The sequence below is a fragment of the Dromaius novaehollandiae genome, chromosome 1, assembly GCF_036370855.1.
Source record: "Dromaius novaehollandiae isolate bDroNov1 chromosome 1, bDroNov1.hap1, whole genome shotgun sequence".
NCBI lineage: Eukaryota > Metazoa > Chordata > Aves > Casuariiformes > Dromaiidae > Dromaius > Dromaius novaehollandiae.
In genome coordinates, this window is record NC_088098.1 from 216,391,497 (window position 1) to 216,414,853 (window position 23,357).

The 23,357-nt window shown below is 47.5% G+C and overlaps 1 protein-coding gene across 2 annotated transcripts; it reads right to left on the reverse strand.

Annotated features, from left to right (window-relative positions):
- Nucleotides 1–7,903: 7,903 nt before the first annotated feature.
- On the reverse strand, nt 7,904–20,689 carry KLHL35 (kelch like family member 35). Of its 2 annotated transcripts, none has more exons than XM_026097960.2 (7): nt 20,547–20,689; nt 17,149–18,039; nt 14,410–14,594; nt 13,832–13,950; nt 13,171–13,359; nt 12,419–12,607; nt 7,904–11,938 (listed from the first exon to the last, which is right to left on the reverse strand). In XM_026097960.2, the coding sequence occupies exons 2-7, from the start codon at nt 18,036–18,038 to the stop codon at nt 11,750–11,752; spliced, it is 1,761 nt and encodes a 586-aa protein (XP_025953745.2). In that variant the 5' UTR covers nt 18,039; nt 20,547–20,689; the 3' UTR covers nt 7,904–11,749. The 2 variants fall into 2 exon arrangements, with proteins under 2 accessions (XP_025953745.2, XP_064361297.1); XM_064505227.1 differs by having other exon boundaries at nt 11,864–11,938; nt 12,419–12,498.
- Between the last annotated feature and the right edge of the window lie 2,668 nt (nt 20,690–23,357).

Sequence of the window (23,357 nt, forward strand, 5' to 3'; positions counted from 1 at the left end):
AGAGGCTAAAGTCATTACAGATGTGGGGCAATAGGTGGTTATTTTAGCACTCTGAATGACTGACAGGCCTTGTGCAGAGGGCTGAAGGCATCTCTGCAGACTCACCATCATCTTTGCCAGCCTTCACATGCATCCTGCAGCACGTGAGCTCCACTTCACATTCCCTACCCACACAGAGGTGCCTCTGCTCTTGCGCTGTCACACAAGCTAAAGATGCATCTACTCATGTACATAAAGATGTCTTTTTTTTTTCTCAAGACATTAGGAAAATAAAAGTTGATCCAGAGCCCTTCTACAGATGGGCCTGCTTTTAGATCCAGGGTTTTAAAGACAGCTTGTGTATGCCTTTCACACGAGGGGCTGAAAGAGGGCTTGGCCCTGAGGCTCCTGCAATCAGTAAAAGGCTTTTTATTAATTCATCCATGAGCTGCATCAGGACCAAGGAGGGGTTGAGTAGCTTTGATACCATCACTAACACCTCCTGTAATAACTTCTGGAATTCCTTAATTAGGGGAAAAGAGAAAGAGAGAGAGGGTGATGTCTCTCAAAAGCATAAATCGTTGCCATTATTTGTAATCTCTTCTTGAGACAGGGGCTCTGGGAATGCTCTGGATGAAAGGGGAAGAGCTCTTGTTCCAGAGAAAACAGGCTTTTTTGTGCTTATTTTTATGTCTTCACAAGACCTGGGTTCAGCCCAGGCTTCTACATTAAAATGTTCTTAGCCATAGTCTCTCCGGAAGGGAAGAAAGAGAGTGTGATATTCTAGAGAAGATGTGGGCTTTCTGGGACAAATTTCTCTTGGCTGATGTCTTTTAACCAGATCTCAGAATGATTGCAGCGTGGTTTGCTGAAACCCATGCCACACACTTTACAAGAAGCCGAGACCACATTTTGCAGAGCTGTGCTCGCTCAGGGCCAAAGGGACGGGTTCAAAGCATACAGCCTCCCATCTCATAGCGGGTCTAATCCACGTGAGCAATGAGGTGCTAATAAAGGTCCCGCTGATGAAAGAAATTGTCACTAGGAGCAGGATAGGTCGCTGTCAGCAGAGCTCAGCGTCCCGAGCCTTGCTGACTCCCTCCAGGACAAAGGGGACTGGCCACCAGTTGGGTGAGTTGTCCAGAGAGGGATGGGGAAGGTGCACATGGGATGTGGACTCCAGATGGCCAACCCTTGCTGCAGCTCAGGGCCAGAGCTTCCTGGAGCGCATCTGGTCCACACAGCCAAAAAAACAGTGTGCGACTGAGAGGATTTATGCTCACCACCAGTAGTAACTGCGTGCAAACATTACCTGAGACATAAAATGTTGCCTGTAGGAATCCCTATATAATTCTCTCTCGGTAGTTTTACATTTCATTTACGAGACAGAATAAACATGTACAAATGTAACTTGCAATGGTGAAGAATGCAGCAAAGGCAGTCATATGCAGTAATACTAAACACCAGATTTGGAATACTCCAAGGGATCGGTATTTGACATTTTTTTTTCATTTTACTTCCTCTTTCTCTACAGGTGTCCAAAGCTTCACCTCCACAGAGCCCACTCCTTTTCTCCTCTGTTAGAACAGACACCATCATCCTCAGCAAATGTCATCTCAGGACCTGACAGCTTTCAATGAAATGCTGCGAAATCAAATATGGGACCTCAGAGATCTGGTCGCCAACCTCAGCACAAGAAACCACGAGCTGAAAGAAGAAACCAAAACTCTAGAAGTTCTGAATAGGAGCTTGCAAGCCAAAATTGGCTGTTTCAAGACCCTGGTGGAAGAATTACAGAAGGAGGTAAAGAACATCAAAGACACATTGCAGGAAAGGGAATGGAAGCTCAGACAACTAGAATACAAAAACAAGACCCTGAACAGAGCCAATAAACAACTCAACTTGAAAATCAATGACATGGCTGGCCAGCTGTCTGTATATGAAGGGTATCAAACTGCAATAGATTTGCTAGGCGGGAGAAATGAAGCTCAAAAAATGAAAAATTTTGCTCAGTGCCTGGAGGGCAAATTGGAAGGTCTCCAGCAGCAATATGATGAAGAAAAGCAGCAGACCTCCCAGTTAAGGGAGGCTTTGAAAGAGCTCTGCCAGATATGGGAGGGTCAGAGAAATGATATAATGCAGCTGAAAGGAGAGCTGGAAACAGCGGAGAAGCAGGCAGCTCTCTGGAGACAGGACCGTGAGGGCTGGCTCCGCCTGGGCTCATCATGGCAGGACAGAGAAGCAATCACGATGTTGGAGAGCTCCTCAGAGCAGGCTGAGATGAAAAAGCTGCATTGGCCCTGGGACCTCAAGAAGACTTTACCCCCCCCGATGGCTTTGGCAGCACTTGGTGCTGGTTTGGCTCTGTTATACACCCATTTTGTCAAGGATTATTTCAACGCCAACATTATTCTGCTCTTACTTAATGACCACCACATCCACACGATTGTGGAGCTCCTCTCTGAATACCTTTTCTGCAAAAAGTAGCGGCCTCTTGTCAAATTAGATTTGCTGTAGCCCTCTGTTCAGCTCTTCATGCTTGCTAATTCTACTAAACTTGAAGTGTAAGTAAGTTCAGATATACATATATTATAAAGATATTTATTTAAGATATATTCAATTTAAATAAAGTGACCAAAATAGATTGTCAAGTAGTTTTCCTTATATTTACTTGTTCACTGAAATACACAAAAAAAAATTGTAGATATCACAGAGAGGATTCTATTATTTTGTTTTACTCTAGTTTACTTTTTTGCATTTCACTTGCCTATTCCTGAAATGAAGGCTATTGTGCTGTGATTCTCCAGATCTCTTATTAAAGAATTCAGTTTGAGCCAACTGTAATTTTTTCTCTGGGGATCAGTGCTGTAGATTGGAGAAAAAAAGATACCCTGGATTCACCGATGGGGAACAGAGGTGTTTTGTAGATGAAATTACTTGTCTGAGGTCAGAGAGAGAAGAGGTGGCAAAGACAGGCACAGAAACCATTGCTCCTGGTCTCAACGAAGTGACACCATGCAGAGTCACTCTGGGAGAGGGATGCGGGTCAAACTGCTCATGGAAAGATGTTAGATATGGGGTAAAGTGAGCCAGTGTCTGTCTCCAGGGCATAATTATTCTGGCAGGTGAAGGTGTGTGATACATGCACCACATCAGGGCTGCTAAAAGCACAGGCATCTCTGGGGAGAGCAACTTTGGTGAGGAAAGCCACACTGATGCTCTCACTGGGATTAATGGTTTTCGAACCAGTGGGAAATCCCTGCTTGCTGAAGTGCCAGTCCTGCTCTGAGCAACGTGGTGACCAAGGCCCAAGCACAGCCAAAGTGCAATTTATTCCAAAAAGATGCACCACATATGCTCATGGTGACCATCTTCATGGGTCCATCCCAGGCTTCCTCTAAGCAAGGAGGGGAAGATGAGCTGCAGAGCACCAAGCTGATCTTTAAATGGTGCTGAACTCCACCGCTTCTGTCCCTTCCAAATCTTCCTTCTCATATAAACACCTCTGGCTATTGTGCTTGTCATCATCAGCAGGGGAGCCTTATGCAGCTTTCAGGAAAACATAAGGACATTGTAGGCTTTCACCCCAAAGGTTTCCATTTCAGAAAAAAAAATGTGAATGAGATTTATTTCTTTAATAGATATTTTGCCATAATTGCAAGAGAAGAGTATCCAATGGCAAAGATACTTTTAACAGTCTCTTAAAAATATGCTTGTAAAGCGAAGTTATCCCTCAAGTCTTTATTGTGTTCAGGAGGAATGTAAAGAAACAATCAGTCTTTTATGTAATATAGGTAGCTTAAATAATAGGATCCTCTACCCAAAAGATTTCTGCAGATTAAATACTGAATAAGGTGAAGGAAAGGTCTTGGTTACTGTTTGCTAGAGAAGAGTTCTGTGGAGACCGAGTAAAAAAGTCATGGAAGACAACAGAAAAAAACCCACCATTTTTAAGCAGAGCATCCATCTGCTGTAAACCCTGAGAAACTGCTTGGGTAGAGGACAAACCTCAGAAAGGGCTGAGAGTATGAGTAAAAACAGATTCATCCCATGGGCAGAAACACAGGACTCATCACATCAAAATATGTAGTTCATCATTTCCAAAGCAAAATGTCCATAAGCTACTTAACTCTGGCTTAGCTGTTAGTGGGGACAAATATAACTATGACATTCTAAAAACAGTGACTAGATTTGAGGAATACTGGTTAAAAATATATGCAAATCATTTTTATTGTCATTAAGGATAGGGAAAAAGGGAGAGCAGAATTTTTGCTGTTGCTTTTGGTCACTCTAGCTGACATTGACTCCTTCTGTAGTGGGCGAAGAGAGAAAAGTGCCACCAGAAGGCGATTCATGGCTCCTGGTCTCTTTATTGACCCCAGGGTTTTAACACTGGCACCTCCATGAAGTGCTTCAAGTCAGGTGGGGAGACGCCTAGCCCCAATTCCCACCTCTGCTTCCCACCCAAGTCCTTGGAAAAGTCATTCAGGCCAGTATCGCTTGAACCAGAGAGATACTTCAGGGCACCTAATGGCTTTGCAGAGCTGGGCCTTGGTGTATCTCTGTGCTCTCAGCCCAGTGACCAGGGCATTTTCCCAGCTCACGGGAGTGCTGAAGGTGGCAGACCACTGAGACATTTCGATAGCAGGAGCCACACATGGTGAGCTGGGCAGACCTACTTAATGAACTAGTGGAGCAATCACAGCTTACCTCTTCTATCCTTTTATTGCACTTTAATACAAAGAATCACCTGTTCTGTTCCACATCCTGCATTTTCCCCTCCTCTTCAGCCTTTGCATGCAGCTCTTGCTGCTATTTGGAGCACCCCTACTCTGCACAGAGGGCAAAGCCACCGGAGCAGCTTACGTGGGTGGAATAGCTACCTCGAATGGTTGTGGCTTCTCAATGCAGAGTGGCCGGCGTTTCCTGTTGACGGTGGGGCTCATTGCACACAGAGGCATTCAGCCTTCTTTCAGTGCCTCGGCAGTTCTGGGGGAGTCATTGAAAACAGGCTCTGTCACCAAAGCGGTGAGCACAAAGGCTGCTGGCCACAGACCAGGCATGCTTCTGAATCCCCTTTCTGCAGAGATTAATGGAAACCAAAAAGGGAGACCTAGCACAGACTGTCAATGACCAGCATTTTGCCAAGCCCGGGCTGGATGGGGGCCCAGCTAACCTTCCCATGCGGAGGACTGGGGCACCCTCCTTGTAGTACCCTGGGCCAGCTCCATGGGACAAAAACTACCTTCCTCAGGGATGTTATGTGTGGTAACTCTTGCCTGCTTGTGCTGTACTGTCCTTGGGGACAGCCCCTACGCTAGTCATCCCTTCTGCAGCTAGAGGCATTTTGGGGTAAGTTGCTCATGTCAAGTTTGTAGCCGGGCAGTGCTACAAGCCCAGCGTCTGGTTGAGAAGGGTGTCTCCTTCATGCCACCTTACCTCTCTCCTCTGTGCTCCAGCTCAGAGCTGTGTGCTATGCTCTGTGCTGGAGGGTTCATTTTTGGGTGCCCTTCTCCAAGCAATGCTTGCACTTTGTGCACCAACTGATGGTTGCTCTGTAGCAAGACACCAAGTCCCTCCCTCTCCATTCAGGAGAAGCTGCCCTTTTTTCTGCATCATTTTTTGAGTCAAGCTTTTTAGATTTTGACCACCTCCTAGACTGTTCAGGCTGTTAAATCAACCTTTCTCATTCTTCCTGTTAATCCAAGGCACACTTAACCCTGGGCTGTGTGTGTGTGTGTGTGTGTGTGTGTGTGTGTGACAGTTTAAGCTTCAAAGATCATCTAAGCTGTCTCAGTGTAAACATTTGCTTTACTAGCTAATGTGTATTCAGCTAAAGTTGAAATGTTCAAATTCAACAAAAAGTTCAAAATTTCAAGTTGAAATGTTCAGGACTTCTAGGTCACCCAGCTTTGTCTGCTGTTTGCATGCCTAGCAACATCTGTTTTTCTCTGCTTTGCAATTCTTACCTTCTCAGTCTACCTTCTGATATTGTATGGATCACAGGGTGAAAAATAGTATATAACCCGGAGGACTTCAGCTACTGCCTAGTCCCGAGCCTAGTGATTTGAGAAAGCTCTCTGCATTCAGGCACAAGCTCTCTCAGGGGAGCCATGACAGCACTTTTGAGACAAAGTAGATGGGAACCAACATGTGAAGCCCAACAGCTGGAAACCCCTCTTGTGTCTATACACACAACTCAGTGCTTGCACCCATGAAGAGCCTCTATGTGTGCATGGGTCCTAAAACTAGGATTCAACCCTTACCACTCCGAACTGGGAAACATCTTATTCCACATGAAATGGGAATTTGCAGCCAGGTACTGGGTATGAATGACCCTGATGGTCTCACCACTATTTGAAAGTAATAAAAAATGAAACCAGTCACATCAACCTTACAATAAATCTAACACAGTTCTCCCCTCCACTTTCTTCTTACAGGAATATTTAAGGCTAGAGAGACAACCAGGGTAACTGCTATTATCTCTGCCCACCAGTTCCCAGCTGGCTATTGTGACCCTTAATCTGAATTAATCAGCACTAGCTCATCCTTTCAGATGGGGCTTGCATCCCGGAGCAGTGGTCTCCTGCGATGCTATCATCTCCTGCCAGCTGAACGGCTAAATGCAAAGACAGGTTCACCGTCTCCAGGGGCTGCACCGTAGCAATGCCCAGCCACATCCATGCTGGGGAGGAGGTTTCTTTCGGCTCTGTGCACTAAAAAGAACAATTACCATATGTGCAAATAAGCTGGATTCGTTAGAGCAAGCACATGCAATAGGCCTGAAATGATAGGGCAGGTAGAAACAGGACTGAGCAAAATAGCCCTGGCCAAGGGGATGGCATTGAGTATGGATGTATGTCAGGAGGCCAAACCAGTGTGTGTCAAGCCAAAACATACATCAAGGGCTCTCTCAAGTCCACGGAGAGTGAGAGGCAGCTCCAATGGATTACTCATCCCGTTCCAAGAGACATATCTAACATAAGGGGCTTGACTTACTCTTTGAAGAGGCCTCTTTTCCCTAGTGATTTTGGACGAGGCCCCAGTTACTATCTTTGATGAGGACACCTGATTTTCTGATGGATGAAGCTGAAGGTTACGCATCTCAGCCCAGTTATATAAATCCTCAGTTAGATTTATATAGCTTGATCTTCCCACTATCGGTTTTTGTTCTCTGTGGAACTGAAGAACCCAGCAGTGTATGGGAAGGTACCCATATGACATCAGGTCATCAAGACTTGGTATTAAACATGCCTGTGCCTTTCTTCTGCTGAATTTCACAGACTGAGCACTCTGGGCTTCTCATTCCACTCCCAAATAACTGTGATGGTTCGTCTGCTCCCGAGGATTTTCACATGCTCTCCCAAGCACAAGCTTTGGGTCTGTTCCCACTGTCATTCCTCCGTCCTACCGACAACACTGACCTGGTACAGCCCTCCTTGTCATCTCCCTCCTCTTATATCCAATTACCATATCTCTGATAGCAACCTCACACTGGAAACCATCTCAGCTGCTTTTCCATTCTGGCCACCAAACCCATTTCTAAATGCTGCTCCACAGGATCCTTCTTCAGATCTAGGTGACATCTGTTTCTTGCCTCTATGAAGAAGGCATTTTTTTTGACTAGGTAGCCAAGGTTACTAAGCAATCCATCTTGCTCTCCACAACAACCCCGTCTTCCAGGTTATTTATCATTCTTCTAGTCTGTGTGTCACGAACAAATATTATCAGTACCTGCAGGTCTTGCCATCTGCGTCATCCATGTGATTTCTTCCCAAAAGCTTTTTCTTCCCTGTGGCTCACACCCAAAATACAAGCATAACAAAAATAACACAACTGCTGAAACAAGCAACAGGAAAAACCAAAAAGGTGGAGTGAGGAAGGGATGTTTTCAATAATACTTGAGAATGATTGAGAGTTACTGTTTTGGAGTGCAAAAAAAGTTATTTATTGCATGCTTAAGAGCTTAAATACATAAAGCTGAATGACTGCACATGCTTTACAGATGATTACTACTTTCTTCTACATCTTTTCCTATATAGAGCTCCCACAGCAAGTCTGTAACAAGCACAGAGAGGCAGTGCTTTACATGTGGTCTGGCAAAAGTCTTCTCCAAAGCCTGGAGCAGATTGTAGTGGCAGCCAGTTTCATGTTCTTCTGACAGATGAAGAACAAAAATCACCCAAGACAACTCATCTTTCAGTTTCTCTGAAGATACTCTTTCCATCACACCAAAACATCAGTAAAGGTTTTCCAGCTCTTCAGCTGAGTTTGACTGGTCCAGGCACCTTCTCTAACTTGATTTGGCCATGACCCCATATTACATTTAAAGACACCATCCTTTGCAGACCAATAGCAGTACCTTGAGGTTCTTACCTGCTTAGAGTGACAACTCAGGTGTCCCAACCAGAGGCCAAAACCCAGCTCTCAAGCCTTTCTGCTGTCCTGAAGGATGTTGCTCCCAACGGTCTTCTGATGCTCCACCAGCATTTTTTGGAATGCCATGGAGCAACATACACAAATGAAAGATAAGCAGTCAAAAAATTCCTGCAGCAAAAGCACTCAGAAGTCAGTGGAAATGTTTATTTCTAAAAATAAGAAGTTAAATTCCTTCCCCACCCCTCCCCTGCATGCCCACAGCTCACAGCCATTACGAAACACAAACACAGTTCAGCAGTACAATGAATATCAAGACCAAGAACAAGGTGAATATTTTAGTATCTATGCCACAACTTCCACCACCATGTTACACCTATTGCAACACACCACACATGTCAAAAGCACATGGGAAAGCTGACCTGAACATCTTATACTGAATCTACCCTTTCAAGTGTGTTTATTTCTACAGAACTAAAGTGTGAAGTACAGCAAGAGACTCATAGGAGGCATTAGGAAAATCAGAAAAGACCCTGGAAAAATAGGTTGTAAAAACAACAACAATTCTGTATTGTGAAATGTCTGAGTTTTCCCCATGAGGCTTTATTTGTCACTGGAATGAAATCATAAACTTATTCATGTTTTCTAAAAATAAAAATAAAAAAAAAAATATTGAGTGATCTCTAACACACATCTCTCACTGGATGGTTAAAGCACCATCCTAAGAGAATAAAAACCCAAGTCTGAAAGTCTATCACCCAAGTCTTCCAAATTCCAAATCAGAGCCCTCCAAAATAGGTTATAAAGCATGGGAGTCAATGAGTTGTTGACAACCTCATTCAAACATTTTAGGCTTAGCCTAAGCAAGACTCCCTCAGGGTTGCTTCAGCCAGGTGTAAAAGTAGAAGTGTTTTTACCCAGCAAGGTACCAGTGCAACTGGAAAACTGCTCCCTTTTCCTAGCAAGGCTATTGCTATGTCCAGATGTATTAAAATGCTCTTTACAAGAACAAGAGCAAAGATCTGTCAATGGCCAAACAGGCTATGGTTGTGTTTATAGCCCAACTCTAAATACCTTAGGCAAGGCAGAAATGCATGAGAACCATGCATTTCATAAGGGCTGATTTCTCACACTGCTGACCCTCCTCAGCTGAGCAGAGTTCATTCAGTACCTGCACTTGAAAGGTCTCGTTGCACCCATTTTCTTGAAGCACCAGCAGTGTTTTCCAAAGTGCAGTCCACATGGAAGGAGATGACAATGGGCCAGTCTGTGAATGAAGAACCTACTTGGCCAGATGAAGCATGGGTGTGAGGTGGAGACACTGGGTGCCAATCCATATGGTTTGAAGGGGCCTCCATACCAAAGGAAAAGGTGACTTGCTTAAGGCACAGGGGAGCAGTAAGAGTGGCAGAACAGCTCAGGGCAGACGTGTCGTGCCTTGTGGTCCTCAGGGGATCAGACTGTAGGAGAATCAAGGTGTCTGGCCTAAAGCCTACCACACCATGGGCTGATGTGCACATGCTTTTTCTTTCTACTGAAGTAACCATTCCCACCAAAGACCCAAAGGTGATCGCAAATAAAACTTTTCACCAGCATGAACTTCCTTCTCTATCCTCAAGGTAAAAACCTATACCAGCACTGAATCACCTTTAGATTGCTCAAAGGACACATTGTGCTACTAATGAGCTGATAAAAGAGTTTACCCACGTGCACAAGCCTTAAGGAGAATTTGAGGCTGAGAATATAAATAGTGTAACTTTTTAGACAAAATTGCCACCATAACCCCAAAACATTTCAAACTTGACTATGAGGAGTATAGGGTATGGTCCCTGCAACAAAATACTTTGCTCTTTGCTTGAATGATGGGAAAACATGCATTTCCTTATGAGAGAAGGGGATCAGCTTGCTAGGTTCCAGCCAGTTTGGCTTCTGTCAGCAGTGATTTCTTTTTGCCATGTTTTACAGGTGATCACGATATTATCATGAAGAAATCGTGAACTTCTCAGATCTCAGGGAAGTACTGGTCAACTAAAGAGGACCAGATAAAAAAATGAGCTCTATATGGGGAAGCAGGAAATAATATGAGGCTTAAGATAATTAAATGGCCCTGAAAAGGGAAGCATCTGGGCCAACGTCCATAGTAGTTTCCTCTGCTTAAGAAAGAGGTCACCATTGGGTTGAGGAAAGGAAGGTACAGAGGGAACAGCAGCCAGCCAGCAGCGTGCTGTTAGAGGGGTGCACCCCACAATGTACAAGTAATGGGAGTTTAAGAGACCCCACTCTACATTTGGCAGTAACCAAGTTCCTAAATGATCAACACGGACATTTACATGGACCCATCCAAAATTACCGATTCTAGTCCTGGACTAAGCAAACTGACATCAAAAGCTATGGCTGTTCTACTAAACCAAATGTGCTCAGGATCGTTTCTAGACCCTGAGGCCACCTGGCCTGGAACAACACAGTCTGTGCTATCAAACTCACCCTCCAAATGGGCTATCTCCAGCTGCACATGAAGAACACTCTGGACCATGACATCATCTAAGTGATAGCTAAGTTCTACATTTACATTCCCCCACCTCTGCTCTCCAAAGAAGGAACTCTTGGCTACACAATTCCCTTTTCTTCTCAATGACAGACACAGTGAGACAACAGTCCAACCGCAAAACACGTATGAAAAGAGACAGCACTCTGTGCTATAGGGGGATAGAAGGAAACCTTATACAACGTGTGCAAAATGGAGTCAGAGCATGTACTGTTCAACCAGGCATTTAGGGATTTAGCACAGAAATTTTCTTGGAATATCAACTTTGAAGTCTCAACCTCAGCCTTCCACTGTCAATGGGACTAACGGTTCATGGCTGTCAGCCACCGTCTATGTCAACGCTGTGGTTTGACAAAGGGCTCTACAGAGCACAAATATCTGATAGCTTTAGCTAAAGATCTAGATTCTGTAACTGTGACTGCAACAGCCTCAGGAGGAGACCAGCAGAATAAATGTCCTTGTAGGACAGCAAGCCTTTGTTTCCAACATAACAGAAAACCATAATCTACAGTCAGGAAAACCTAAGTAAACATCAGATTCAATAGTTTCAGCAATGATACTTGAATCCTACTGCTGCAAGGTCCATAGTGCATCTCTCACACAGACCAGCACCCTTCCCTCCTCTCACTTAGATCAACATCAAAAGTATTGGTGTCATCAGGCCTGCAAAAACAAAACAGAGGTTGGTCAGGGCCTGTCTGGAGCACATCTGCTTCAATGGCTAGTACTGCCCTTCCTCACAAAGGGGAATACCACGGGAGAGGAGGCAGGCTGTCCATCCACATGCTGGGTGGCCACTGTCTCAAGGGCAGGTCTAGCTGGGAGGTGGACGCAGTAGAAGCCCCGCGGTCATCTGTTCATGCGCTGCAGGATGGTCACACAGCCGTGGTAACTGGTACAGCGCTGCAGCGGAGGCTGCTGCTCCACGCTCCCCGTTGCCGGGTCGAAAGTGAACGCTTTGTCCGTGCCTTCCCCGTTCTCGTCTCGGCCACCCAGGATGTAAATCTTCCCTCCGCACACTGTCAGGCCACAGCTCTCCTGGAAAGGAGAAGGAAAGCCTGAGGGTTGAGGAACAGCCCTCCAGCTTTATGCAGTGGGGCTGAGCAGGACAGCAAGTCATTGCAATGGGCTCAACTCTCACCTGTCCAGCAAAAGAGAGGGAAGGTAGGTAGAAAAAGTGAGGTCCAGCTCTTGGGAACTGTGGATATTTGGGGAACTACTTCATCCTGACGCTTGGGGAGCATTACTTTTCCTCCGATTCACAGTGATTAGATGCTACTACCTTACTCTTTCAGCACGAGTTTAGGCATTTGAAATGCCTCAAGCTGGCAATGTGACCTTTGCTGTTTCTGGCAATTGGCCAGACACAGCACAGACTCACGAGCAAGCTAACAGCCCAGAAAACCAATCAGTACCTCCCTAAAAGAAGTCACTTATAAGGAGGCACTGGCATTGGCACGGCATTGGCATTGGAAGAGAGGAAATGTTCAGAGTTTCTGTCTAAAAAATTTTCCTTACCAGCGGTCCAGGGAGGGTGGCCACATCTCGCCAGCTGTCTTTTCTTGGATCATAGCTGAAGATTTTACTGAGGAGTCCACCTACAACATAAATGATGTTGTCCAAGCACACGGCACTGATGCACCTCTGGTAAAATGGGGTAGGGGACAAGAGTGTCCACTTGTTCTCCTCTGGATCATAACACTGGACCTGGGAGGAGAAACACAGCTATTGGAACATAAATTTCCTCTATCTCCTTGCTTGGATGAAATTGCTATTCACTAGAATTAAAAGTGCACAGCGACAGAACCACAAATGGGAGCTTCAGCGCCCAGAAACCAGTGCACAACCAACTCTACCGAAACCATGCCTGATGTACAACAAACTCCTGACACCTTTCCTTTACCCTCTCTGATCTCGCTGGCTTCCATTTAAATCTCTGACTTATCGTAATCCCAGAGGATGTGAAGAACATGTAACTCCTTCCTTTTATGTGGCAGCGTTTTTTTGAAGACTTGCACTCGCTCACTTTTAGCTTAGGCAACCCCATTTCTCTCTGCATTGCCTAGTAGACTGAGTTTTCTTGGTCTCTGTCCATTTTTGATGTTCCTTTCTGGCCTTTCTTTGAAACCTCTTTCTCAAAGCACAATGCCTGAAACTAGACCTACACTAAGCTGCTACCTCCTGCTCCTGAGCTAGCTAAAGGCTTATTTTGCAGGCCTCAGTCCTGTTTCTACATTACTGTCATCCTCATACCCTCCTTGCAGCAATACCTTGTCTGTGTTTGCGCTGTCATCCACAGCACCGCCCAGCACGTACAGTTTGTTGAGGCAGGAGACCACAGCCGCTGAGCTCACGGCTTGAGGCAGTGGGGCCAAGGTCGACCAGCTGTTGGAGAAGGTGTCATAGCACTCCACGCTGGAGAGGCGGTAAAAACCATCAAACCCTCCCACAGCGTAGATCTGCCACAAAAGGAGCAAAGCAAGCCAATTAGAAATGCACGGACTCACCTAAGAGGCTGCGCCGTCGCAGAGTATGTGGGGTGAGGCCAGGACGTCCAGAAGGACAGACATCAAGCCAAGGTAAAACCTTCTCCTTGAATCAGCAGCCAGATACGTCAGTTTTAAATGCCCCACACTGCATAGTTTTCACCCAAAGACTTTACACAGCCATCTGCAGAAGTCTTGCACCATCCCACGGTAGGGCTTATTGCTACAAGTTTCAGATTTCGTTTGTAGCTACTTCAGGTGACAACACAAAACTAACTGAGAACAGTGACACCTTGATTATGGCCCAGTTGTTCTTCCATCAAAATCATCTCTAAATGACCCAGAAGGCAAACAAATAGTGACAGCCTCTTATTATATTGGGCAGTGGGAGACGTGGAGGACAGTGCTCCATATGACTTCTTCCGAAAATCAGGCCAGTGCCTACCTTGCCCTGAAGCGTTGCCATTTTGTGCCTCCATCGGCCTTTCTGCAGGCAGGCAACCTTGATCCAGACGTTCAGCTGGGAGCTCAGCACCCAAACGTCATTGCTGCTGATGTGTCCCCCTGAAAATCAGAGGGATGGAGGGCTGGTGGGATCCCAAGGACAGTCCCATCACCTCACTGTGCCACAATAATGCATAGTTCCTCCATGCAATGGAACAACCTAGACCAGAATATGGTTATTGGGAAGCCAGCTAGTATCCTGCTAGGAACCCACAGGACCTTCCCCCTTCCAAAATGAATGTTATATTCTACAGCAGCCTCTAGACAGATGCCCAGAGAAGCAGGAGGGAAATACTGTCAACACTTCCATCCTCTCACAAAGGTAAAATTGCTCCTTGGGACATCCAAATCCAAACCACATAAAAATAAGCTTTGCCAAGAAGAAATGACTTTGTTACCAATCTGGGATGCACATGAATAAGGCGCCAGTGAACAGACCTGAGGCATGGCTGTCCAAGCAGAGGTTGCCCTGCTCTTCTTCCTAACCAGGAAGGGACCAGCTGGCCCGTGGCATCTCACCTGATATGTACACATCGTTTTTCAGTGTGCAGGCAGCAAACTCTGACTTGGTATAGCCAGGCACGCTGGAGAGGGCCGTCCATTGCCTGCTCTTTGGATGATAGAGGTCCGTGAAGGGTAGCTTCAGAAGGCCTTTCTTATCACAGCCCCCAATGATGACGATAACTTCTGCCATCTCCATGAACCTAGACCAAGACAGGCATGGGTAAGTCCACGGGCCAGGCCACTTCTTTCTGCCGTCTCTGCCAGCCCATCCAGGATCCTGGCAGCACAGCCCAGTGGGTACAGCAGGCTCCTTTCCTGCACAAGCTACTGATTTTCTAGACAAGTCTTTTCACCTCTGCACCTTCCCTCCTGGCTGCATGTGCAAATCAAAGGCATCTCTCAGCTTGCGTGGGAAGGGGTCCAAACTGCAGACGGAAGGAGAGGGACCTTTAAAAGCCCCACTCGCCCTCCCCCTTTCCGCACAATCAAGCCTAATCCTCAACGCACAGCCACGAGCGTGGAAAGCCTTTCCTGGCAGGCAGCCCGTGACAAGCTCCCTGCCTGGAGAGAGAAGTGTTTCCAGGAAATCTCACTCTCTCCAGCCGTAATAGCAGCAAGCAGACGAGACAGACAGCAGGGGAAGGAAAATCCTGCCAGCTAGTAGGTGGCAACAGAGGAACAACTCTGCAGGAGGGAAGGAGAGAGGAAGGAGGAGAGTGAAAGGGGATTTGAAAGACTGTGAGCCAATCCTGGGCCCTGCCATGGTTTGTGCAGCCTGAGGCAATTCACTTATGGCCAAAGCTATAAAAGGACAGAAGTAAAATGTGGACACCGAGGGTGGCATTTACTTCCATTAATTTTAGCTGTCTATCTATCTCCTCGAGCTGGTCACCACAGACCCTTTTACTGAGCAGTTCTTTATATAATGGCCTGTTGTGACATTCAGTGCAGAGAAGACCCTGCTTCAAGCCTCACCTTGGCTTGAGAGGATTCACATCACCTCTTCCCCCCTGCCAGAACAATGTCCTAAATACCAGGGTGGGATTTCTGAGGGGTTTTGGGGCAACCTTCAGCCTTCTATCGAGGCCGCTCCACTGAGAGGTCAAAATGTCTGGATTCCTTGAGCCGAAGGGCAGGAGAGCACAAGACTCCTGAACCTTTATTCCTGACCTCGCAGCAATGCTTGTGAGCTAGGCACCGTATTGATGGCCAGGAGGAGTCGGACTGTTTCTGAGCCTTTCTGCTAACAGACAGACTGGGGATACTGGGGGAAACACCAAAAGGGGCAAAATAAGAGTAGACCAGTGGCAGAGCTGGGAATGGAAATCAGATCCAAGCCCAGTGCTCTATCCATTGGTGAACTCAGACAGAAATAAAGAGCTACAAACATGCCTGCCTGCCCACAGGTTGGACACGCATTTGGATGGCATCATTGCACACCCAGTGCAGCATGTCCAGAGCACATCTTGCTAACAAAAAAGTTTTGCACACATTAATGCAAACTTTACAAGAGCCTTTTAAGCCAAGCAGCCATCTCCAGTGTCTCCATTTGGGAAGCAGGGAGGTCACAAGTGAGACGATTTGAGCAAGGCAAACTGTGCTGGCAGGAGTGAGTGCTATGAAGAGAAGAGCTGATTAATGCAGGCTGGGGCTGAAGGACCTTCAGTGAGAGGTACTTCACACTGGCTATTACAACAGGAGAGCTGCTAAGGCACTTTAGTCTCTTATTTAAGCATCAAATTCCCCAAATGCAGCTACAGGGCTCCCAGTACTATTTGAGTCAGGGCAGTAGAGTCACTTCATGGTAGATCATACTTTTGTGAGCCTTTCCACAAGTCAGGGCTCAGGGAAAGCACCTGAATAGCTTTGCAAGAGCCAGACAAAAAGACATAGGCTCTGAACTAAGGTGACAAGCCTCTATGTCACCATGCTGCCTGGCGTTTCTTCATGGTGACTTTAGCATTCCTGCTGCAAGAACATGGCCCAGGAACACCTAATTTGGCTCTGTGGGGAGCTGAGGTCTAGCATGACTCGTAAGTTTGTGACCATGTTACAAAAAAGCTTCTGTGCTGTTTTATGATCCAAGCTGACTTGAGGAGCTGGAAAACCACGTTCACCTAAGCTGATCACTGTGACACTGCAGATGTGGCTGCATTCTCATCTGTCTGCCTCCATGGCCAATCGCTACCATTCCTTTCTGTCCAGGAAGAAAAAAAATAGCAGAAACATATCCTCTTCCTTTATGCTTTAATTTAAAACATAAATAGCTTTTTTTACCCACTCTGTCGTTTGAAAAATGTAAACATTGCTTCCAAAAAAAAAAAAAAAATCACCAGAATTGCCTTTTCCTGTCACAAATTAACATTTTGGAATAAATTTCACATCAAAACACAGATTTCAAAAATACAAGATTGTTTGCCTCCTCTTTATAGCACTGTGAGCCTCAAGTGATCTGCAGTAGCATGACTGCTCTTGAAAAGCAATTTCCCTGCACTCTATGTAGAATTGCAAAAGCACGGGAAAAGCAAGGTTCCTCTCTGACACTGAGTCAGAGTCAGTACAGTACCAGAGGCCTAAGTACCTCATTCAGTCTTGCTGTAAAGCTACATTCCTCATATTAACATGCTGCTAAAGGGAGAGGTTTCATAAGAGGTGAGAAAGAATGTCTTAAGCCAGAAAACCTAGAAAAACCCAAGAACCTTCCCCCATGAACATAGGCCATATAAGTCTAGGGAAGAAGGTGCTGGGTTTTACCTTCTGGGCCTTGATCGCAAAGAGCTGACCTCGTTCCCAAGGATGTAGTACTTGCGTGCCTCATGCAATAGGGGAATGCACTCCTTTGAGTCCTGGATAAGTCCATCCATTTCCACCTTCTCCAGGAAGTATGTGGGGTCAAGTAGGGGCAGACGCACATGCTCAAGGAGTTCCCTCAATGCTCCTTTCCTGGCAGGTATATCATGCCGTACCCAGCGCATCACTGCTTCAAAGACCACTTCCTCCTTGGGGACCACCAGCTGCTCACTGGAAAGATACTCGACCAGCTCCTTGACCCCCATCTCCAGGAACTCTTCATGACATGACACCTCCACAAAACACTCCAGCATGAATCTCTTGCTTTTCTCCGTCAAGGAAGCGATGGAGAATGAATCGGCAAACTTCATGATGCCCAGGCAATTGCATGGGTGAAGCTGACCTTCGAGGAAGGTGACACAAGCATCTCTGAGCTTGGAGATCTGCAGCAAGTCAGACAGCTCCAAGATGTCTTCAACATTGTCCTCCTGAATGATGATATTCCCCCCATACATATAGTCAAGAAGGAGAGACATGGTGGAAGCAGAAATCTTCTGGATGTTGATGATATCCTGGTGGCCTTCCTTGAGATTGCTACCAAACATGGCCTGGAAATATGTGCTGTTGGCTGACAAAGTGGCACGATGACAGGGGAATTCTTGTCCGTCAATCAACAGCACCACATCTGTAAAGATGCCACTTTGCCGGTAGGAGTTTAGTGTCTGGAGGATTTGCTCAGCATGGCAGGACCCACTGCAGAGCTTCATGTGCAGCTTTTCTTTGCTTGAGTCCCGAGATGCATTTTCCAGGCTGCTTGCTCTGTAACTTGATTCTTCTTTCATCAGCCGATGCATCCTGATTGAGAAGGAGTGAAGGAGACAAGAGACGAACAGTATGCTTATTAAAATATCTGGCTGCAATATTGAATAACGTCTTGGTTTTTGGATATGCCTCAGTGCCACGAGGAACAGCTCATCTTCAGCAGTAAAACACTTCCTCCAAACCACAGCGGAATGATGGGCACTAGGATATTTCCCATCCAACCCTATCCCAATAGACCAACCTCTTCTTATTTTAGGAGATGTTTTCTCCTTAGGCAGTTGCCCTGCTCAACCTATGCTGTACCTCAAGATACCCTGCTGGCATCTTTGTCTACTTTACCTACAATCAATGGACACTGCTTTGCCTCGCTGAAGGATAGGATGGGATATACTGTCATCATGACTGAGGAAGAACGTTACTTTGCAAACCAGGCGTGCCATGGAAACTCCTAAACTAGCTCTGCAAGGGCCCACTCAGCCCAGCAAGGATCCTGAGTTTAGGTGTAAACACATCAGGCTACCTGGTTTCAAGCATTAGCTCAGGTCCAACACCGTTATAAGAGAAACGAGATGTATAAACCAAGCTTACCCTGTCCAGTGGGGTTTTCCACTATGTAGTGTCCCCAGCTTCTGATACCCAGCTACAAGAGCTGACTGCACAGAGGATATGTGACTGTTTCCTAACGTCACATAGAAAGGTTGTTGTCAGAGAGGGAAACCAAATCAGCGCCTCAAACTAACACCTCAGCACCCTTTCCTTTCTTGCTGACACTTTGCCACTTTTGTTGGCTGGTTTATCCACTCTGCCAAATACAAAAGCTCCATGGCACAGCCAAGCCCAGAACAATGCAGGATTTTGACTTTTTGTATCTACCATATTTCCCCAGAAATCTTATTCCAGGAGAAAAATCCAGAGATAAGCATGAGAGACTGAGATTTGCCAAAGGTACTTATGAAATGACCTGCCCAAAGGCAGGGGTGATGGCTATGTCTGTGTATACTTTTCTGCTAGATTTGTTCTCTGGGTGATTTTAAAAGTCACACGTTCAGCCTGGAGGCTGTAAACAGCCGCAGATCCAAATGGGTGATCCCTGCTGGATCTGGGAGGCAGCCAGCTCCCCTGGGAAGAGTACCCAGGAGCCCGTACTCCCCTTATCCCTGTGGAGAAGAGCCTCTCCCTGCAGAGGGGATCTGAAAAGGAGAGGAGCATCGTGGCACTGAAATAGTGACAAGAACTGACTGTCTCTGACAGTGGCAAGTGAATCAGAGATCCCAAACTACAATTTCCAAAACCTCTGCAGCTGCCCCCATAGTCCTAGATCCCCCCCAACACTTCGGCTCTGCCACATTTCCTCCAGTTCTGCCCAAAACCTGGGTCTAGCCCATTACCAGTGCACAGACCGGCTCCCCATGGGAGATGCAAGGAGAGAATCGAACCTGGGTCCCTGCTCACCTGCCCAACTGGACTCCCCAGCTGTACTTTAAATAAGCAGAGCACAGCGATGCCACCACCTGCGCGTTAAAGCAGGGCAGAGACCCAGCACCGCTCTTGCACAGGGCGGTGTCAGTGGGGGCATCTGGCAGAGGACTCCAGGCACAGGAGTAGACAGAGATGCCTGATCACGGCTCCAACCTTGGCTGTGCGGGTTTTAGGTTGCTTTTCTGAGGCTTGGTAACAACAGAGAGCCTAGTTTTGGGGCTCTTTGGGGCTCAGACCCCCAAAGCTGCTGAGATTGTCCCGTGCTCCAGAGGAGACGTCCTGGCTGCACCTTACCGACGTAGCTGGGTGTAGGATGGGCAAGTCTGGTCCTCAGGATCCTCTCCCCCCCCCTTCCATCCCAGGAAAGTGTCACCATTTCCTTTGTGTCTCCAAAATCCCACAGCAGTGGGGAAAGCAGCTCTGCCTCTGTCACAGGGATATTGTGGAGACTTGAAGAGTAGTCGAAGCAGCATGACAAGCACTACATAAATATCTAAGAAGCCCTGGAGGAGTGGGTGAAAGCTCCAGCTGCCCTGAACACCACTGACAGGCCTCGGGGCTATGCAGGGAAGGAAAAATGCTCTTAGCCTGGCTGAAGTGATTTAGAGAAGTTACAACAAAGACAGGTCTCTAGAGATGCCTTCTGCACAGAGCACGGCAAGCTCTGCATTTCACAGGCGCACACAGCTCCGGCAAAGACAAACACATCTCTGTCCACACTTCTCCCTGATCTGCTCACGTTCCCAAGCCATCGGAGTCACCCACAGCTCCGCACAGCTCAGTGCTGGGAAGAAACAGCTGGGGCTGACCTCCATACGAAGAGACCCCCCCCACACACCACCACCCTTCCTGGCGTAAGCCAGATGCCTTTGCCCAGCTCACAGCCCTCCTGTGCACCCGCAGGGCAAGTGATGCTGAGGCTGAAGGGGACCTGGGTTTTCCTCGCCACGGGTCACCCCCCTCCCTGGATCGCCCTCTCCATCCGAGTCCCACACAGCAGTGATGGTTTTAATTTTCTGGCTATGCTTCCCCAAATGCGAGTGCAAGAAGTCAAGTGTTACCTGGCCAGCAAGTCGCTTCCTCCAGGTGGGACCTAGAGAAGCCTCAGCTTCCCTCCCGGAGAGCTCGCATTCGTGTTGGGGCTCTGCACAGAGACAGGTCGCCACCATAAGACACGCTCAGCCCTTCTCCGGCAATGCTTCGGGAAGCACAAAAGCATCCCCTTTATCCTCACTGCCAGAGAGGTGGGGGAGAAATCTGCTTTTGTTTCTCCTGAATGACATGCTGGAGAGCTACAGGGCATTAGCCATGCAGCTGTCAATAACAGCCAGCCAGGGAGGAGCCAGGACCCAGGGAAAACCCATAGCGGCTTAGGAAAAAATATATCACACCAGGGCAGCTTAAGAGGGCTGAGCCATCTGGAGAGCAAACTGGAGTCCAGGTGGAACGATTCATTTGATAGAGTCTCCGGCTTACTGAAAACCACACTAAAGAGGATAAATAAAATACAGCTCTTTGAGCAGAAAGGCACCCGGAGCAGGAACAGACTGGAATGGGGAAATGCTGAAAAGACCCTCATTAACATGTGGTATTTAGGTCCATGAGGAAGATGAGGCCAGAAGGGGAGGTTTTCCCCATGTGGCCTTCCGCACCCTCTTCTGCAACCCGAACCTAACAGTTGGCTGGATTTTAAATGCTCCTAGCAGGGATCAAAGGAGCCCTTGGGAAGCTGGTATTTGCTCCACAAAATAACTGCTGTCCTGAAGACTGCCAAAACCCCTAGTGTGACACAGACCACCGTCCCTCTCTTACCCAGTATTGGTTTGAACAGTCTATGTCATTTTGTGATAGGCAGCAGGGAAATATCAGTAATAACCAGCCCCTGTGTGTTGCCACCCCAGTGAAACCACCTCTCTGCTGAGGCACCACAGCCCACTTGTTGGCTGGCTCCTTTCTCCTCCTGTCCCATCACCCAGGCGCTGGGCACAAGCTGGCATCCTGCTTGCTCCCACCATTTGCATATGAATCGCCAGCAACCTGGAAAGAGCCTGTGGTTTCCCAGCCCGTGCAGTGGGCTGGGAGAGCGGGAGGAAGGATTTGTTCTTAGGATCTTCCGCTCAGCGGTGGCACTGCCAGGTGGCACAGGCCAGGGCTTCCGCCGTAGGCAGGCAGGCACGCACGGACCTTGGGGTGCCTGGCCACGCAGGGTGGCTTTAGACCTGATTTTTCTCTATGTAGAGATCGCTATGAGCTGGGCCACCGGGACAAACAACAGCACAGCGCTGATTCTGCCCCGTGGGGCACCACAAGCAGGTCTCCTGAGCATGGGGGAGCATCAGGAACCCTTCAGCGAGCGTGCAGAGCTGTCCTCTCCTTGCAACAGCAGCACACAGGGCTACCGATACGCTCAAAGCCCATCCTTGACTTCAGCCATGGTGCTGCAGCCACAGAGGACCAACTAGCACGATGCCGTAAATACACAAAGTGACTGCGATGAGAAGGTTTTCCAGGGTGCAGCTGTCCCTGGTGCCCATATCTCACCTCCTAGTGAGATTACTACAGCCAGACTACACTGCACTTGGCCTTGGATCTCCCCATGCGATGCCACTGTGCCCCAAAGTGCCTGTCACCATCTGAGAGCTGTGCTTCAGCCCAGATTGGTGGTCTTCTTGAGTGAAACAAGGGCATTAAGCATCCCTGAGGGCTGCATGAGGACACGGGAGTTTTTGAAGGGGGTATCTGCCAGACAGCACTGGAGGAAGGATGCACCATGCAGGGGCAGGAGCTCAACCTCTCATCCCCTCCACAGGCCCTGGGTCTCCTCCCAGGGTAGATGCAGACAATGAAAACAGTGCATCACCGAGTCTCCTGCTCCACTGTAAAATCTCTTCTTCACATTAAAAAGGCCCAGCCCTTGGCAGGTGGCCCACAGAAGCCATTAGGTGCAAAGCCACAAGCATTAAAAAGATGCAAAATAGAAATAAGGGATGTAGGTCCAGGAACTCCAGGAGTCTGCCGGGAAAGCACAGCGCCTTGACAGGCTACGCTGCTAACTCCAGAGCATGCAGCTGGAAGACCAAGGCTTATGGAAGGAAAAGTGTGCATGTGTCAGGAGGAGAAAGGAGTAGGAAGGAGAAGGGATGTGGCTAAGCTGAAGAGAAAATGAGGAGAAAAGAGCGGAAGAGACAAGAAGAAAGGTAGGAGAGAGCTTCTGATAAATCAGGTAACTGGGGCCACAGTGACAAACATTGAGGGAGCTGGTGACCTGCATCTCCAACCTCACGCTCTGAGAGAAGGAAACGCATCCTGTCCAGGACATCTATCTACGCAGCGCCAACACCACCATCCACAGCTCCACCTTGCGATGGACAGCCAGTTAACTAAAGCAAAGGGTAATCAATAGCATCCAGGAGAAGGGACCGAAGCAGGAGAACCAAATAGATGAAGAAGGCAGAGAAGCAACCGAAGCAGAAATGGGCCTCGGGAAGGAGAAGAGGGAGAAAACAAGAGAGGCTCATGAGGAAAAAGCCTAGTTTCATCCATTGTCAATACCTGCATCGAACTCAACATTTGGTCTAGTGCTCCAGCTGAAGAGACGTTGCGTTGTTCTAGGAGCCCAGGGAACAGGGAACCAGCCTTCAGTCTCACATCTTTTCTTCTGTTCACATTGCAGCCTGACTTCTCATTTCCAGTTTGAACTTTCCAAGCTCCTAGACGTTACACCACATGAAGGCTTTAGCTGATACATGAGAGATCCTTCTTAGGCAGATGCCTGCATAGGCCTAGGGCACGGTCACATCCGCATCACTTCCCAGACTCCAAAACTACAACTCTACTGGCAACTTTAAAGGGCTGGGAAGGTTCCCAGATAC